The sequence below is a fragment of the Erpetoichthys calabaricus genome, chromosome 3, assembly GCF_900747795.2.
Source record: "Erpetoichthys calabaricus chromosome 3, fErpCal1.3, whole genome shotgun sequence".
NCBI lineage: Eukaryota > Metazoa > Chordata > Cladistia > Polypteriformes > Polypteridae > Erpetoichthys > Erpetoichthys calabaricus.
Window position 1 is genome coordinate 290,696,115 of NC_041396.2, and position 20,014 is coordinate 290,716,128.

The window sequence follows — 20,014 nt, forward strand, 5'->3', positions numbered from 1 at the left end:
CTCAGGATGCCATTTTAACCCTTAAACCACCGCCACCAGCTATAGTCGTTTCCCAATGCAATCTGCTAGCACGCTGGAGTTGGTCAGTCCGTGCCGTACATTCGTTAAGCAGCCAGCTCATGACCACTGGTGCCCCCCCAGTGAATTAGCATCACCGTCACTGGGATTGAGCCGCTGCACTGGACTAGCCTGCCAGCGTCAGCATTGTCCTCTGTGTGCAGCCAGTTCAAGTGCAGGTGATTTACTGAATTTCATCCATGGCGTCAGTTGCACCTTGTACATATTGTTCTAGTAGTTTTTTTTTTTTACAGTTCATTGGCAGTGTGTAAAATGATCAGTGTTGCAGTAATTGTGATGCTCCTTGTATGAAAAAAATGTCACTTTTTCTTGGTGAATTGTGACATTTTCTTAAAAAGTGCAATAAAAAAGTATTTGGCGTCCCGGGGTGCATTAACCCCCCCAAGTATGTGGCGGTTTAAGGGTTAAAAGATATTTGCTTAAATTTATAATTCTATAACAGCAAACCATTTTAACACATATTTAAAATCAATTTCTATTGACCAATGTGCCATACAAAAAACAAAGCAATTAAAAAAGTAATCTAGGCAATGACAGTCCAAATAATCTTTGGTCCTGAGCTCTCCCTCTTCCACATCTCTAGCATCATCTTCCCCAACAAGAGTTTGAGAGTTTAAGTACTGTGGATTATAAATTATCCAATCAAAATGTCCCCCATTTCTCCCACCTTGTTCTCTGGTAGCTGAAGGAAACAAAAATTGCCAACTATGCCCTGGCATTCAAAATTGGTGTTTACCTGACGTAAATCAGCAACGGTTGCTTTTCAGGTTCCAGTTAACTCACCTTGCTTTGTCTTGGCAGAGATGAACTTGGGCACAGTTTCACGAATGAAGGAATAACTTTTCATCATAAATCGGATCTAAAGAGGGAAGAAAAGATTCAATACTGCAAAAATACTAACATGACAACCCATAGGAATGCCTTGTCACTGCCTATTCAGGTGCCCAACAATTATCCTCGATTTGGTCCAAATAAAAATTAAATTAAACAACCTGTTACCTGTTCCAGGATGACGATGAACCGTGAGGCAGGTGGCAGCTGACCTTGAATCACTGTGTAAATTGGATAAATTCCCAGGATGCACAGCTGGCAGGTCAAACCAAGGATGCCAACCACGATGGTGAATAAACTGTGGAACTTAGTTGATGGGTAGTAACTGCCCCAGAAACACAAGGCCATGTATGGGACAATGAGGGTGTAGAGGAACATGCAAATCCAGGCATAAATGACTGTTGAGAACTTCCCAAAGGCATAAACCAAGAGATCAAACTCCAGCACGAGTCTAGAAAAAGAACAGAAATGTCTTTGGTGTAACGTCAGTTAAGCAGACCATCACTGTTAGATTATTTAACATAACAAAAGCAATTATGTGCATAAACCAACATTATATGGTTATAGGTTGTGGGCACCTGACCATCACACCTTTAGGAACTTGTTGGACATCCCATTCCAAAACAATGGACATTAAATATGGGATCATTACGATTATAATGGCCTTCACTTCTCTTTCCACAAGACTCGGCAATATGTCTGTGAGAATCAGCAGAAAGCTGTTGTTTCAGACAGAGTTGACAAGACAAGGCTGAAGTTAGAAGCAGAACCTTGTTTAAAGTTATCAAAGTTATCAAAACTAGAACCTAACATTGTCAATAATTTACTGTATAATAAAATTTGAAGATCTCTGTGTGGGTGGGTGTGTGTGGGTGTGTGTCTAATTCCTCCAAGCAATCTGATTGGTCAGTTTGGCTTTGGTGATGCACCCAAAAGAGGAAGTGTGAGATACACAAGGAGAATTAAAGGCATAGGAGGCACACTGAGAGTCATCTTCAAAGACTGGAAGTATAAAAGAGGACAGGAGGTGAGCAAAGCGCCTCGAAAACAATGACAGAGTCTGCGAAGCAGGCTTTACAGGAATGCACTTGGTGGAAGGCTCACACATGAGAGGATTGTGGCGGACGGCCAGGGCCCTTGCCCGGCTAGGATGCCTATATGATGGAAGGACCGGGGGAGAGAGTGGGCTCAAGACATTATCTCTCTCGGGATGCTAGGTGGCAGCCCCCCAGGGTTGCTGCTGTACCACGGATTTGCACAGGGTTTCATGGGAGTTTGCTGCAGCCCTGTTGGGTTTCGTGGATGTGACCAGGGGGGAGCTGTGTAAATGGCAGAGCCCTTCGTGGCAGGAATGAAGCAACACCCGGAAGTGCTGCTGGAAGGTGATCATGGGACATCTGGAGAACTTTCGGGTGCTCCAAAAAGGAGCTGTTAAAAACTCAAACGTTAGGCTGCAAAATCTACGACAGACTGCAATCCATAAAAGTTCAACTCGACTTTTGTCCATGAATGCGGTTTATTGCAAAATGGATCACAGCATACATAAGTTAGCTGAAGATATGGGACTGAGACACGTTACCCAGTGGGGTCTGACTATTCTCACACATTACCTTCACATGGGACAAGTGTGTGACATACATAGATAGATAGATAGATAGATAGATAGAGATAGATAGATAGATAGATAGATAGATAGATAGATAGATAGATAGATAGATAGATAGATAGATAGATAGATAGATAGATAGATAGATAGATAGATAGATAGATAGATAGATAGATAGATAGATAGATAGATAGATAGATAGATAGATAGATAGATAGATATGTTCGTTCGTTCATTCGTCCGTCGAATCGACAAGGACCATCAAGTCATCTGGTTAAGGGTGGGGTGGGGTGGGTCTGGGTGGGTGCATAGGTGGCTTACTAGTCCGATGTGTGCTTGGAATAGTCTCTGGCAATGCGGACAGGGAATGGTTGCGGCAGACAATGGTCTAATGCTGTTTTTTCTGGCTTGTCTGCATTGTTCAGCTGCCGCGGTCCTGCTGGTTTCATAAGATTGAGCCCCTTTCTTGACAGCTGATCTCCATTTGGTTTTGTCCTGAGCTGTCTGTTCCCATTTAGTAGGATCGATGTTGAAGGTTGTACAAGGATTGATGTTGTAGATATAATAAATAACTAAACACCTAAGGCAGAATTAATGGAACTGTTTGACAGCCCAAGTTAATAACGACATCAGACATTAACAGAAGAGCCCACTCAAATGCCGTAACTCCTACTCCTCTTACCTGCCTTCATCAATGAAGTCCACCGCCAAGGTGCTGATGATGAACACGCAGAGAATGGCAATGAACATATGGTAGATGGTCTTGAAATGGTTGATTTCAAACAACTCACTAGAAAGGAAGCACATGGGAAACACAAATCACTGAGGCGCCAGCCAGAAAAGTGAACAAAATCCCCAACTATCCATCCATCCATTTTCCAACCTGCTGAATCCGAACACAGGGTCACAGGGGTCTGCTGGAGCCAATCCCAGCCAACACAGGGCACAAGGCAGGAACCAATCCCGAGCAGGGTGCCAACCCACCGCAGGACACACACAAACACACCAAGCACACACTAGGGCCAATTTAGAATCGCCAATCCACCTGACCTGCATGTCTTTGGACTGTGGGAGGAAACCCACGCAGACACGGGGAGAACATGCAAAATCCCTAACTACTTGATTTTTATTTCTGAAGAGTGTGAAGAGCTGCCATTCCCTGTCCCGAATTGTTTTAGCACTGAGGACCCCGTTTTCATTTGTTAGGACATGTGAAGGGACAAGGAGGTACACTGTGTACTACAGTATAGGTCAAGAAAAATGGAAAGATTCTGCTAGGGTGCAGTGGGGGATCTGGAGAGGGGATGGGAAGTATGAGGACGTTTTTTTAAAATCGAAGTTCACATCCTTTGTGCAGATTTTCTTTTTATGATTGCAGTGAGAAACAATGTTATTTCAAGGACACAGGCTGTCACAAATTTTCAACAAATTCCTAAGAGCACATTTTATATAGCGCCTTTCCTTTGGAAGCAACATAGCAAGATGGCTTACAGGGTGAGTACAGAATAGTTGCTTCACACTTCATACATATATTTTATTTCTTGGGATCAACTTGATTTTATCTAACACCTTTCCCCAGTGATTACTTTCTCAAGGTAAGTGCTTTAAACTCACCAGCTATTATCATTTTTAAGTTTGTGCCAAAAATAAAATAGTGCAGCCTGGGCACTGTCTGTGTTGACATAATTAAATCTTGGGTGTCATGTCATACCATTTTCTAATCTACTTAATCCAGACCAGAGTCATGGGGGGTCCTGGCGCCTATCCCAACAAGCATAGGGTGCAAGGCAGGAACAAACCCTGGAAGGGAATGTACAAAGAAAACTGATGCGGACACTTGGGGATGACTAAGGCAGAAGTGGCCAGTCTGGGCTTTGAAGATGCTGTGGTTTTCTGGAGCGTTTGGTGCAGCGGTGTAACCACTGAGCCACCGTGTTGCATGTCAATTCTACAATTACTGTACCGTGAATCTAAATTTCCAGAGATGTCTGCTAACATACACTTCTTAATGTTACTAATAAGCTTTACACTACCAACTGCACATTTTTCAATACACAGTATGACAGACATGGAGCCCCAAACCCTGGGCACCAACACAAATGAGGTCACAGGTTCAAAACAGAAGTTTTTAATATCAAAATACCTCAAGAAGGTTGCACAAGCAGAATTATGATGAAATCCTTCTTCCTTCCTTCCTTCTCTTCCCCTCTCTCTTTGTCCCCCTCCCTCCATTGAGTGTTGCCTTCCTTCCTCCCGAGTCTGACTGCACTGCAGAAGGCTGGATGGCCACCTTTTATGTTGGAAGTGAGAGTACTTCTGGCAGCAGAACATAACTCGATACAAGCACTTCTGGGTGAAGCAGAAGCCCCGAAAAACAGGGATCATGAATCCCCACGGTTCAGCTTAGTGGTACCTATGGGACTCAGCAGGGCTGACTCACAAGAACTAAAACTCCCATCATGCCCTGCAGGTGTCCGCATTTAGCAGATAGGGGATAAATGTATTCCAAATTAGGAGCCTTCCCTCACTGCTCCTATCCGGGTAAGGGTCCCATACCCAACCCAGACAGAATGCCAGTCCGTTGCTGTCCTTCCATTCTGACTCCCCTTCTCGGCAAACGTCCCATTTTTTTCCCCAGGTTGGATGCAGCTAATTATTCCAGAAATGGCCATTTTTCTCAAAGCACCAAGTCACAATGACAAGTTTACATTTACAGTACATATGTGTAGTATAGAAGACAACCCTTGAGGGTGAAGACTCCACTCCTTCTGGCCGGAGGCCTATAAAAACTCAACAACCCCAAATGGCGGCATCTCACTTGATCCCAGATTTAATGTAAGATGGAGATCTGCCATTCAGACCCGCTCTTATGAGCTGACAGTTTGAGAAGTCAAGAAGGCTCTTTGTGTTTTGCTTTGTGCTCTCGTAGACCTGTTTTGATTAAACCTGCCATTGGAATTAAAAAGGGGTGACCCAACTGACACCCCAATACTTCTTTGGACTCACCCTGTGTTTCTTTCACCCGTACACAGCATCTTTTAAATCTTCTATATTTACTGATTTGCATCTTTTACATCAATCTTTTAGAATCCAAAAAAAACAGATTGCTGGATATATTTTTGAAATGTATTAGCCCGAGGTAATTAGGATCAGAAGGCACATCAGCCTGGGAAAGAGAACAGAAAACATGTTTGTAAATGAGAGGGAGGTCAGTGGGGTGGTGAGGATGAGGGAGTAGAGTTGGTGAAGGTGGATGAGTTTAAATACTTGGGATCAACAGTACAGAGTAATGGGGATTGAGGAAGAGAAGTGAAAAAGAGTGCAGGCAGGGTGGAGTGAGTGGAGAAGAGTGTCAGGAGTGATTTGTGACAGACGGATATCAGCAAGAGTGAAAAGGAAGGTCTACAGGACGGTAGTGAGACCAGCTATGTTATATGGGTTAGAGATGGTGGCACTGACCAAAAAGCAGGAGACAGAACTGGAGGTGGCAGAGTTAAAGATGCTAAGATTTGCATTGGGTGTGACGAGGTTGGATAGGATTAGAAATGAGGACATTAGAGGGTCAGCTCAGGTGGGACGGTTGGAAGACAAAGTCAGAGAGGTGAGATTGTGTTGGTTTAGACATGTGCAGAGGAGAGATGCTGGGTATATAGGGAGAAGGATGCTAAGGATAGAGCTGCCAGGGAAGAGGAACAGAGGAAGGCCTAAGAGAAGGTTTATGGATGTGGTGAGAGAGGACATGCAGGTGATGGGTGTAACGGAACAAGGAAGATATGGAAGAAGATGATCTGCTGTGGCAACCCCTAACAGGAGCAGCTGAAAGAAGAAGATGTGAACAAAACAAGCGTTGATTACAAATAAAATATATATAACCTTATCTAATGGCAAATGTAATAAAGAAAAAGTACTTCCGAATATCAATAGAGTGATCATGATAATGTCTGACAATGGCAAAGTTCTGATGGCTTTGGCCAGCTGGCATCCCACCATGAATAGTATATACAAGATAATATTAAATTGTTAAATTACAAGTCTTCCAAGTAGAGATGTAGAGGCTTTACAGTGTAGCACTGGCAGTAAGTGTCACAGCTGAATACTGAGAATGCAACTCCGTGGTGTCTTTAGTTGTTTTTTTTATCTTTTGTTTCTACTGTTTTGACCTTTTATTTTGACTGAGGCTGAGGCATCCCTATTATACCAAAAGGCCTGCATTTGCATGTGGGTCCATGTTGTGCATTAGGGAGATGCTGCTGGCTAGAGTTTTTGTTTTCAACAATCAGTTAATGGGCAGATACTTCTGGGATTCCTTTATGTTTTTCAGTTTCAACCCACTTTGTTTTACTGTCTGTTTGTATTTGTATTTTACCTGAGAACTTGTTACATCACTCTGCACCTGCAAGCAATGAAGAAATGAGGACATTATAGGGTCAGCTCAAGTTGGACTGTTGGGAGACAAAGTCAGAGAGGCAAGATTGTGTTGGTTTGGACATGTGCAGAGGAGAGATGCTGGGTATAATGAGACAAGGGTTCTAAGGATAGAGCTGTCAGGGAAGAGGAGAAGGGGAAGGCCTAAGACAGCGGTTCTCAAACTTTCGTATTTCACACCCCCCCTTTTCTACCTGGAATAATTTTGTGCCCCCTGCATAATATAAGACAGATGAGAATAACCCATGATACAACTAATAAAGGTATGATACTCGTGCAGTGTCGCGGTATCCTATCATTTTTACTTCCATAAGATTTGCATGTGTTCGGCTAACTTCAATGAAATATTTGCATTTTTTTTATTTTTTTTTTTATTTATTTATTTTTTTTAAAGTGCTATAATAACTGTTAAAATGCCTTGTGTGGTTTTTGGTAGTAATTCTAATCCCAAAAACACAGAATAAATGATTTATTCTTATTTAATTATTTTTTTATGTTAAGAAACGATTAAATATGTTTTAATTTTTAAAAATCTTGTAAACGAGGACACCGATGAAGTCAATCTGCACGAGACGAACATATTTTCATCCGACAAATATTATATCGCTGTTAGTTGTATCATGAAAATAACCCAATACGCAGTAAATTATTTAACTCAATTTGGCAATATTGGCTATGCTGCCAATGTGGTGCAGTCGCGTCGCATTATCACCTGATCTACTGTTACCCGAAAGTTCGAGACAGATACCGATACATCTCGAACTTTCTGGATTGAAAATACACGACTATAAAAGCAGCAGCAGCGGCGCTGCTCGGAATTAGTCATTAGATCTATGCCTTAGAAATGTTTTATTTTAATTTTAGTTATAATGCATTCGTTGCGATTATATGCTTGCAAATTTAAATTTGAAATAAAAATGTAAAAAATTAGGGCGGCACGGTGGCGCAGTGGGTAGCGCTGCTGCCTCGCAGTTGGGAGATCTGGGGACCTGGGTTCGATTCCCGGGTCCTCCCTGCGTGGAGTTTGCCTGTTCTCCCCGTGTCTGCGTGGGTTTCCTCCGGGCGCTCCGGTTTCCTCCCACATACCAAAGACATGCAGGTTAGGTGGATTGGCGATTCTAAATTGGCCCTAGTGTGTGCTTGGTGTGTGGGTGTGTTTGTGTGTGTCCTGCGGTGGGTTGGCACCCTGCCCAGGATTGGTTCCTGCCTTGTGCCCTGTGTTGGCTGGGATTGGCTCCAGCAGACCCCCGTGACCCTGTGTTCGGATTCAGCGGGTTGGAAAATGGATGGATGGATGGATGTAAAAAATTAATTTTGATGTCTTGTTCATTTATTCGATGCCCGCCTTGTACAGCTTCAGCGCCCCCCCAGGGGGGCGCGCCCCACAGTTTGAGAACCATTGGCCTAAGAGAAGGTTTATGGATGTGGTGAGAGAGGACATGCAGGTGATGGGTGTAACAGAATAAGATGGAAAGGACAGGACGATATGGAAGAAGATGATCCACTGTGGCAACCCCTAACGGAAGCAGCCAAAAGAAAAAGATTGGTTTTGCATGTACAGTATGTCATTGTGAAATGGTCAGGAAGACAAGGCTCTGTAGGTGGGATGCATGCTGTGCATACGAGGGAACAGAAATAAGAAAGAAGAACAGGGGAGTGAAGATCATCACCCAGTCAAGATGTCTTTGTCCTCAAAGAAACTGACAAGACCTCCGTGGATTGAAGACATTTCAAGCAGCCGTGTGCCCAGACTTGAAGTCTCACCTTCACCATCATCGGTACCTTTACAGAAGTATGTTTTCAATAAGATTCTTTCATTAATACAGTTTGTACTTTTGCTGCTACTGGTTTAATTGTGTTTGCTTTATAATGATACTGGCCGTGTTACCAATAAGACAAACGACCCCCGCCTTCTTTATGGTGCCGTATCAGAAGAACTATAACTAACTCTGCGGTTTTCTGTATATGATATTTGTTATTACTTTAAACCAAGTGCCAGGGCTTTTTTGGTGACGGTATGTGCCAGTACAGCGTACTGGCCCAGTGGCCATGATAATTGGTTGTGGCATCGACTACATATTAAATGATTCTCTAATCAATTCTGTGCTGTCCAGATTTGTTATTATTTGTTATTTGTTGTTATTAGGGACATCTATAGAAAACTACAATTATTCAAAAGAGATGCGATTCTCGGATTCCATCATGAAAAACCATTCCAAAACAACTGAAGCCTCTACTGCATGAGCCCTGATGACATGTCTCTTTGCATTATTTGACAGTAAACTATGCAACATTATATATATATATATATATATATATATATATATATATATATATACACACACATACAGTATGTATATACTGTGATGGATGGCCGGGGCCCATGCCTGGCCGGGACACCCCTGCACCATATGTACCAGGGGGGCAAGGGTGGGAAACCGAGTGTTCTACTTTGGTGTGTTTGTGTTACTTTGGGACTGTGTTGTGGCTGGGGGGCACAGGGAAGACATGCCCTCCAGCTGAAGAAAATAAATGATTTCTTGGTTTTTATATGTGCTTCCGTGTGCAGTCTGTGTCGGGTCAGACACAATATAGTGTCTTTCTTACAATACACACACATACAATATATACTATACTATATATATATATATATATATATATATATATATATATATATATATATATATATATATATATACACACACTACATTATATATAAGTACATACTATATATATTGTATAAAGTATATACTATATATATTGTGTATATATATATAAGTATAAAGTATATACTATATATATTGTGTATATATATAAGTATATACTACATATACTATATATATTGTGTATATATATAAGTATATACTACATATACTATATATATATATATATATATATATATATATATATATATATATATATATATATACAGGTGCTGGTCATAAAATTAGAATATCATGACAAAGTTGATTTATTTCATTAATTCCATTCAGAAAGTGAAACTTGTATATTAGATTCATTCATTACACACAGACTGATGTATTTCAAATGTTTATTTCTTTTAATGTTGATGATTATAACTGACAACTAATGAACGTCCCAAATTCAGTATCTCGGAAAATTAGAATATCAATTAAGACCAATGCAAAAGAAGGATTTTTAGAAATGTTGGCCAACTGAAAGGTATGAACATGAAAAGTATGAGCATGTACAGCACTCAATATTTAGTTGGGGCTCCTTTGGCCTGGATTACTGCAGCAATGCGGCGTGGCATGGAGTCGATCAGTCTGTGGCACTGCTCAGGTGTTATGAGAGCCCATGTTGCTCTGATAGTGGCCTTCAGCTGTATACAGTGCATCTGGAAAGTATTCACAGCCCATCACTTTTTCCACCTTTTGTTATGTTACAGCCTTATTCCAAAATGGATTAAATTCATTTTTTTCCTCAGAATTCTACACACAACACCCCATAATGACAACGTGAAAAAAGTTTACTTGAGGTTTTTGCAAATTTATTAAAAATAAAAAAATTGAGAAAGCACATGTACATAAGTATTCACAGCCTTTGCCGTGAAGCTCGAAATTGAGCTCAGGTGCATCCTGTTTCCCCTGATCATCCTTGAGATGTTTCTGCAGCTTAATTGGAGTCCACCTGTGGTAAATTCAGTTGACTGGACATGATTTGGAAAGGCACACACCTGTCTATATAAGGTCCCACAGTTGACAGTTCATGTCAGAGCACAAACCAAGCATGAAGTCAAAGGAATTGTCTGTAGACCTCCGAGACAGGATTGTCTCGAGGCACAAATCTGGGGAAGGTTACAGAAAAAGTTCTGCTGCTTTGAAGGTCCCAATGAGCACAGTGGCCTCCATCATCCATAAGTGGAAGAAGTTCGAAACCACCAGGACTCTTCCTAGACCTGGCCGGCCATCTAAACTGAACGATCAGGGGAGAAGGGCCTTAGTCAGGGAGATGACCAAGTACCCGATGGTCACTCTGTCAGAGCTCCAGAGGTCCTCCGTGGAGAGAGGAGAACCTTCCAGAAGGACAACCATCTCTGCAGCAATCTACCAATCAGGCCTGTATGGTAGAGTGGCCAGACGGAAGCCACTTAGTAAAAGGCAGATGGCAGCCCGCCTGGAGTTTGCCAAAAGGCACCTGAAGGACTCTCAGACCATGAGAAAGAACTCTTTGGTGTGAATGCCAGGCGTCACGTTTGGAGGAAACCTGGCACCATCCCTACAATGAAGCATGGTGGTGGCAGCATCATGCTGTGGGGATGTTTTTCAGCGGCAGGAACTGGGAGACTAGTCAGGATAATGGGAAAGATGACTGCAGCAATGCACACAGACATCCTGGATGAAAACCTGCTCCAGAGCGCTCTTAACCTCAGACTGGGGAGACGGTTCATCTTTCAGCAGGACAACGACCCTAAGCACACAGCCAAGATATCAAAGGAGTGGCTTCAGGACAACTCTGTGAATGTCCTTGAGTGGCCCAGCCAGAGCCCAGACTTGAATCTGATTGAACATCTCTGGAGAGATCTTAAAATGGCTGTGCACCGACGCTTCCCATCCAACCTGATGGAGCTCGAGAGGTGCTGCAAAGAGGAATGGGTGAAACTGGCCAAGGATAGGTGTGCCAAGCTTGTGGCATCATATTCAAAAAGACTTGAGGCTGGAATTGCTGCCAAAGGTGCATCAACAAAGTATTGAGCAAAGGCTGTGAATACTTATGTACAGGGGATTTCTCAGTTTTTTTATTATTAATAAATTTGCAAAAATCTCAAGTAAACTTTTTTCACTTTGTCATTATGGGGTGTTGTGTGTAGAATTCTGAGGAAAAAAATGAATTGAATCAATTTTGGAATAAGGCTGTAACATAACAAAGGTGGAAAAAGTGATGCACTGTGAATACTTTCTGGATGCACTGTATATACTGTGTATATACACACATACACACTATATGGACAAAAGTATTGGGACACACTTCTTAATTATTGAATTCAGGTGTTTCAATCAGACGATTGCCACAGATATATAAAATCGAGCACCTATAGCCATGCAGTCTCCATTTACAAACACTTGTGAAACAAAATGGGTTGCTCTGAAGAGCTCAGTGACTTCAAGTGTAGGATGCCACCTTTGCAATAAGACGGTTCATGAAATATCATCCCTGCTTGATATTCCATGGTCATCTCTAAGTGGTATTATTGGAAGGTGGAAGCCTTCGGAGCAACAGCAACTCAGCCACGAAGTGGAAGACCACATAAAGTCACACAGTGAGGTCAACGACGGCTAAGGTACATGGTGTGTGAAAGTCTCCAAAGCTCTGCTGATTCTATAGCTGAAAACTTCCAAAATTCCACCGTGCAGGAGGAGCTTCCTGGAATGTGTTTCCATGGCCAAGCAGCTGCATACAAGCCTCACATCATCAAGTCCAATGGCAAATGTCGGATGGAGTGATGTAAAGCACACCGCCACTGGACTGTGGAGAAGTAGAAACATCTTCTATGGAGTGATGAATCATGTTTCTCTGTTTGGAAATCAGATGGGCAAGTTTGGATTTGGCAGATGCCAGGAGAATGTTACCTGCCTGACTGCATTATGCCAACTGTGAAGTTTGCCACAGGACGGATAAGGGTGGGGGGCTGTTTTTTAGGGTTTGTGCTAGGCTCCTGACTTCCAGTGAAGGGCAATCTTAATGTTTCAGCATGCCAAGACATTTTGGACAACGCTATGCTTCCAACTTTGTGGAAATGGTTTGGGGAAGGCCCTTTACTATTCCAGCAGTGCAGAAAGCGAGGTCCATAAAGACACGGTGGGATGAGTTTGGTGTGGAGGAACTTGACTGGCCAGCACAGAGCCCTGACTTCAACCCCATCGAACACCTTTGGCCTTCTTGTCCAACATCAGTGCCTGACCTCATAAATGCTCTACAGAATGAATGGGCACAAATGCCCACAGAAACACTCCAAACTCTGGTGGAAAGCCTTCAAAGAAGAATGGAAGCTGTTATTGTTGCAAAGTGGGGAGGACCAACTCCATATTAAAGACTATGTATTTGAACGCAATGTCATTAAAGTCCTCGTTGGTGTAACGGGCAAGCGTCCCAATACTTTTGTCCATATAGTGTATACCCTGTAGCACACCCGATACAAATGGTAGCATCAGTCAGATTTGAATGTATCACTTTAACCTTAAGCCTTGTACCATTTGAAACTTTTGGAGAGTTTTGATCAAAAGTAATATATACTGAATTGTAATTTAATGTAACTTATTACATAAAGCATTGACATTTACAGGCTGCACATTTACGTGTCCCATGAAATAAACTGAACATATTTAGCACTCTACAGAAATGAACGGGTGAAAAGAAATAATATGGTGAACTCTGTACAGTGTCTAGCTCCCTATGTTCTGTCCGTGGGCGACCCTTTGACCGAGCTGCCCGGTCGTTTAAACTGCCCAATGCATGTTGTGTTGTGCCCAGAGCTTGAAGTGGGCCAGGATACCTTACTGGCAGTTCCCCATTTCCGGTTTGTGAACTGGGGCGAACTGGCACATCGCCGTCTGACCTCCAAGGGGACACACTACTTCTCTGTATGTTCTCTGATGTACCCACCACAGCAAATTTCATCTTTGTAACTAAACGGCAAACAGTGTTATTAAAGAGTGAGTGGGTGAGTCAGTCAGTCGGTCAACTTTGAATTATATATGAATTTTCGAGTTATCCTTCTACAAAACTTTCTTACAGTGGTGTCGAAAAGGAGCTGGGTGGACTTCAACCTGCAGACGCAAAGTCATCCGCTGACTCGCTGCAAATGACTGCACGTGTTGTCACTGCTTCACAGAAGACCAACTTTCAGGCGAGACCCTGCATGATGGCGGTCACACTTTCTGTCCTCATTCAGATATCTTCTGATTAGCTTTCTGCTTTCTTTGCACATTCCTTACAAAGGAATGCCCAGGATGTCCACCCGTCTTTCTAACCCACCTAATCCAGGGCAGGATTGTGGCAGGAACTTCATTACAAAACCTACTCCACCAGTCATTCAATTTATGGATTTATATGTGTAACCTTTGTTCATCTAGGATGAGCTGTGGACATCAATTAGAAACACAATGTGCATTTTACACCGTAATTTATAGAGCCTTTAAATTAGAGTGTTTTCAAACGTAGTTAATAAAAATGAAGAGCAAAGAGCCCTTACAAAGATCACCCAGAGCCCACCTACGACGCCCTAGCAGCTGTGCTGTAATCCACCTTCCCGTTGAAATGGCCACTCCATAAAGTCGCTCATCTTATCTGTGCCATGAGCCACAGATAACAGAGCCACCCTGACAGCATGAAAGTGCCTTGTTGAGTAAGGCAATGTCAAGGGGGGGCGAGAAGGGGGGGGGCTCTCAGTAAAACCACAAAAAGGAAAAACAAGTGACACAGTGGCCTATGGGGGACAAAACATTTCAGTTTGCAGGTTTATAAAGTTGACTTCTGTACCTTTCCCATCAAACCTACAGACTTAGTTTGGTTGCATGCTGCTTTCATGCATATAGACTATATTGGTTTGCAGGAGAGGGCTTGGGGAGAAGGGGGCTCCTGGATTTGAACAATTGTTCAGGACCCCACTTGGGCGTTTCTGAGGTATGAGATGTCAGCTTAGGAGTCGTCTAAACATCGATAGGCACTCCACAAAAACAGCAAATCAGGTGAAAACATGCAAGGGGTGTATGGACAGCACCTGAGATTAAGAGGGATACACCGGGGGGCACTGGAGGGGGGCAGGGGTCAGGACACACACAGCCCTGTCAGCGCTTAGAAGAGAACACGCTCAAGAAATGACTCTGGAGGCCTACTGCTGTCACACGGCTCACTTAAACTGCCTTTTGCACAAAATGAGCAGGTGTTAAGGCTTCACACATCCATCAGTAGCACAACTGAGAATTATGTTTCTGGACTTCTCTAGCGCCTTCAACACAATCCAGCCTCTGTTCCTTAGGGACAAGCTGACAGAGATGGGAGTAGATTCATACCTGGTGGCATGAATCGTGGACTATCTTACAGACAGACCTCAGTATGTGCGTCTCGGGAACTGCAGGTCTGACATTGTGGTCAGCAACACAGGAGCGCCACAAGGGACTGTACTTTCTCCGGTCCTGTTCAGCCTATATACATCGGACTTCCAATACAACTCGGAGTCCTGCCACGTGCAAAAGTTCGCTGACGACACTGCTATCATGGGCTGCATCAGGAGTGTGTAGGAGGAGGAGTATAGGAACCTAATCAAGGACTTTGATAAATGGTGAGAATCAAACCACCTACAACTGAACACCAGCAAAACCAAAGAGCTGGTGGTGGATTTTAGGAGGACCAGACCCCTCATGGACCCCGTGATCATCAGAGGTGACTGTCTGCAGATGGTGCAGACCTATAAATATCTGGGAGTGCAGCTGGATGATAAATTAGACTGGACTGCCAATACTGATGCTCTGTGTAAGAAAGGACAGAGCCGGTTAAACTTCCTTAGAAGGCTGGCGTCCTTCAACATCAACACCTTTTACTTCCCTTTCTCAAACATACACAGTTTTTAATGATTGGAAACCATTCAGAATTAAATCACTTAGAGATCTGTCTACAAACAATTACACTCCAAATTTAACTTTCCAGCAACACATTTCTTTCACTACCTTCAAATTAGAAACTTTGCTAAACAAAACCTGCCCAATTTTCCTCACCTCCCATTTACCTCTATGTCGGAAAAAATATTGATCAGTCTTGAGGACTCAGACAGCATTTCTCTAATATATAAAACCATTTTACAGTCCCTCCCTTTCAAAGATCCCAGAGTACAGTGGGAAAAGGATCTCTCACTCAACATTTCAGAAGAGGAGTGGAAGGCAGCAATGCAGAGAATTCACAAAGCATACAATTATTCAACTTTAAATTATATATCGAGCACATCTGTCTCATTTAAAATTATCCAAAATGTTTCCAGTCCAAGATCCAACCTGCGAACGCTACAATCAAACTCCAGCCTCACTGGGTCACATGTTCTGGGCCTGCACCAAATTAACATCATTCTGGACCAAAATCTTTAAATGCCAATCAGACAGCCTTGGTGTGACAATCCCTTCTAATCCACTAACAGCTGTGTTTGTTGGGTTCACAGAGGGGCTTAAATTGGAGAAGGACAAACAACTAGAAGAATCCTAACTCTCCTATTCTAAGTTAGCGGGTAACTGATGTTATATATTATTTGAAATTGGAAAAAAATCTCATCTTAGAGGATCTGCACAAAACCGTGGGCATGGACTCCTCCACGGTGAAGAAAAAGAGCCTGTTTCACATTGCATTGGGCATCTACTGCAATATAAAATCATGTTGCATTTTTTATGTTGGTAAGTTACTTTATTTTGATCATTTACATGCATTTTTCTATATAATATTATTTTCACCATTCCAGTGTTTTTACTGTGAATCTATACAGTTAATGTGATGTATTTTGACTAGATTATTTACAGTGTACACTCGTCAAAATCCTGGTTCTTTAATGGCACTTTATGGTTCTTTACTGGGCTGTGTGGTTCCTCGTAGCTCCATTGCTTTCTGGGATGGGAACTTTACATATGATGCTGGTGCTTTAAAAACATCTGAGTATGTTACCTGAAATCTTTCATGTATGATAGGCTACCTAGCAGGACACTAACAGATTAAAAAAAATGTGGACTTAGCCTGTGTGATTGTATCAACGAGAGTTCTTTTAAAATCAGGACCCATTCGAATTTCACAAATCTCTTACTATCAATTCATGGTCAGTTACTGTATGGACCCTGTTACAGATCCAAATAAATAAAGGGTCTTTCTGGAACACTCATGTGGCTGGGTCTTTTTCTGTTTTCACTTTACATGCTCCCACTGGGATCTATCATTAGAAAACAGGACATTCATTTTCACTCATAGGCAGATGCCACCCAGTTCTACCTCTCTTTTAGACCAAATGACATTTCTCCGATGTTGTCCTTATTCAGATGTGTCAGTGACGTGTCCTCTGCTTTTGAAAATTTTAGACCCATTTCTAACCTGCCTTTCTTAAGTAAAATCCTAGAGAAGGCAGTCATTATGCAGCTAAATGGCCACCTCAATAAAAATGCTATTCGTGATAAGTTTCAGTCAGGTTTCAGAAACTGCTCTCGTTAAAGTAGTAAATGACTTGTGGGTAAATGCAGACAGAGGCCGTCTATCTGTTCTCATCCTCTTAGATCTGAGTGCCGTATTTGATACCGTTGATCACAATATTCTTAGAAATCACCTTAGTCAATGGGTGGGCCTCTCTGGCAGGGTCTTAAATTGGTTTGAATCCTACCTGGCAGGGAGAAAATTCTTTGTTAGTTGTGGTAATTATACTTCTATGACACATGATATTCTATATGGTGTTCCACAAGGCTCTATCCTGGGTCCGATGCTCTTTTCGATTTACATGCTTCCGTTAGGTCAGATTATCTCTGGGCATAATGTGAGCTACCACAGCTATGATGATGGCACGCAGCTGTATTTATCAATAGCACCTGATGACCCCGACTCTCTTGGTTCACTGACCCCCCCAATGTCTCACTTGTGTTTCCGAATGGATGAGTAGTAATTTTCTCAAACTAATAAAGAGTAAACAGAAATTTTAGTGGTTGGCAATAATGGATATAATGAGGGTATCTATATATATAAAATCCCTATGTGCGTCCAGGTGTCCGTGTGTGGGTGTCTTCTGATGAAGTGCGCATGCGCAGGGCACGGTGCGATGCGCGATATTACTCTCAGAGAAAGTTAGAGGCGTTTTACGGAAATACAAACCAGTATTACTGCGAGAGGAAATTAAAGGTACACAATACAGTGACGCATATTACAGCCACATACAAGCCAGTATTACTGTCAGAGGAGATTAAAGGCATATTACCGACGTGCACGCCTGTATTACCGCCAGAGAAAATTAAAGGTATATTACGGACGTACAAGCCAGCGGACGTACAAGACTGTATCCTTCAATAAGGGCGCACATAAAAAGGCGAGCCTCAAAAGGGCGACCTCAATTGGTGCGCGTAAATAAAGATCTGCACCTTTGTTGCTCTTCACATATTCCAGAGCCATTTGAACTAAATTATCTACGAACGCCTTTATTCGCCGCGCTCAATTGAGGTCGCCCTTTTGAAGCTCGCCTTTTTGTGCGCGCCCTTATTGAAGAGAGCCGTACAAGACAGTATTACTGTCACAGAAAATTAAAGACACACAATACACGGCGGCAGCCCACGAAGAACGGTCAGCTCAGCAAGTAAACATCAACAAAAAAAAGGCAGAAAGACAAAGAAAAATACGACCAACAAAAAGAATGAGGTCAAAGTCCCTTGCCATTTAATATAGACTGTTCCTACTAATGTTTTTGCACTACTGTTCTAGCGCCCGTTATTGTAACGGGCTTAATGACTAGTTAGAAATAAACTTGATACATTAGGATTAAAAGTCAGGACAGAGGTAAAGAATTTAGGGGTAACTGTTGACTTTGACCTGAATTTTAAATCGCATATTAATCAGATTACCAGGACAGCATTTTTTCATTTAAGAAATATAACAAAAGTTAGACCTCTTATAACATTGAAAGATGCTGAGAAATTAGTTCACGCTTTTGTTTTCAGTCAACTAGATTACTGTAACGCAATCCTCTCAGGACCACCTAAAACAGACACCAATAAGTTACAACGAGTGCAGAATGGAGCTGCTAGAATCCTAACTAGGAAAAGAAAATGAGCACATCACCCCAGTTCTGATGTCACTACACTGGTTACTTCTGTCATTTAGAATTGACTTTAAAATCCTGCTTATGGCTTACAAAGCCTTCAATAATCTGCTCCATCTTATATTTCAGAATGTCTGACACCTTACACTCCAGATCATAAACTTAGGTCTTCAAATGAGGGTCTGCTTAGAATTCCAAGAGTTAAACTTAAAAGAAGTGGTGTGGCGGCCTTCTGCTGTTATGCACCTAAAATCTGGAATAGCTGAGCAATAAGAATTCGCCAGGCTAATACAGTGGAGCACTTTAAAAAAAACTGCTGAAAACTCATTCCTTTAACATGGCTTTCTCAGAGCTTCGTTTTAGTTTAATCCTCATACTCTGTATATGCATTTATTTATCAATATCATTCCTGATGGCTCTGTAATCCGTACTAACCCCTACTGTCTCTTCTGTTCTTTTTCTGGTTTTCTTTGGTGGCGATCTGCGCCACCACCACCCGATCAAAGCACCATGATTTCCTTACATTGATGGATTAAAGGCCAGAGGTCCACATGACCGTCATCATCAAATTCTTCCATGTGAACCCTGAATACAATGAGGACAGATTGAGGTCTGACGGCCTCAGAGAGTTAAACCTGTTTAGTCTCGAGCAGAGGAGACCATGTGGGGACCTCATCTAGGTCTTCAAAATCCTCAAAGGTGCTGATAAAGGAGATCCAATGAAATTCAGCCATCTTAAGTGTGAATCACAACCTCGGGGACATCAGTGGATATTAAGGGAAGGTGCATCTAAAACTGAAGCCAGGAAGCACTTCTTTATGGAAAGAGTTGCAGAACTCCGTAACAAACTACCAAGACATGGAGTTAAAGGAGAAACCTTGAGAACCTTTAAGAAGAACCTGGATGGGACATCGGGACAGCTTAGCTATTAGCTAAACAAATGGGCTCAATGGACTGAATGGTCTCCTCTCGTTTGTCAAATTTCTTAAATTCTTATTTTCTATGTTCTAATATGACACATGCATCACGGCACTCCTGTTGACCTCCGCTGAATCGATTCGAGTGACTCACTGAAAAAAACGAATCGTTCACAAATTGCCCCTCACTACAAAGTGCTCTTTCTACAACAACTTGCATACTGCTATGTTGATGAACTGAGAAAAGAGTCGTTTTTAAAACACGGGACAGATTCAGATTTTTTTTTTTTAAATGAATTGAGAAACTAAAACACAGGAAAGAAATCGGTAACCGCCTCAGGAAATACAGAGTGTCTGGTAACCCCAATTATTATT

General features: G+C 42.2%; 1 protein-coding gene across 1 annotated transcript in view; it reads right to left on the reverse strand.

Moving 5' to 3' along the window:
• Positions 1–20,014, reverse strand: part of LOC114649085 (sterol O-acyltransferase 2-like) — a 93,447-nt gene that overhangs the window by 34,743 nt on the left and 38,690 nt on the right. The window contains exons 6-8 of the mRNA XM_028798513.2: positions 3,198–3,305; positions 1,078–1,360; positions 862–937 (exon numbers count right to left, since the gene is read on the reverse strand). Coding sequence (XP_028654346.1) covers positions 862–937; positions 1,078–1,360; positions 3,198–3,305 — 467 coding nt within the window. The remainder of the gene's footprint in view (positions 1–861; positions 938–1,077; positions 1,361–3,197; positions 3,306–20,014) is intronic.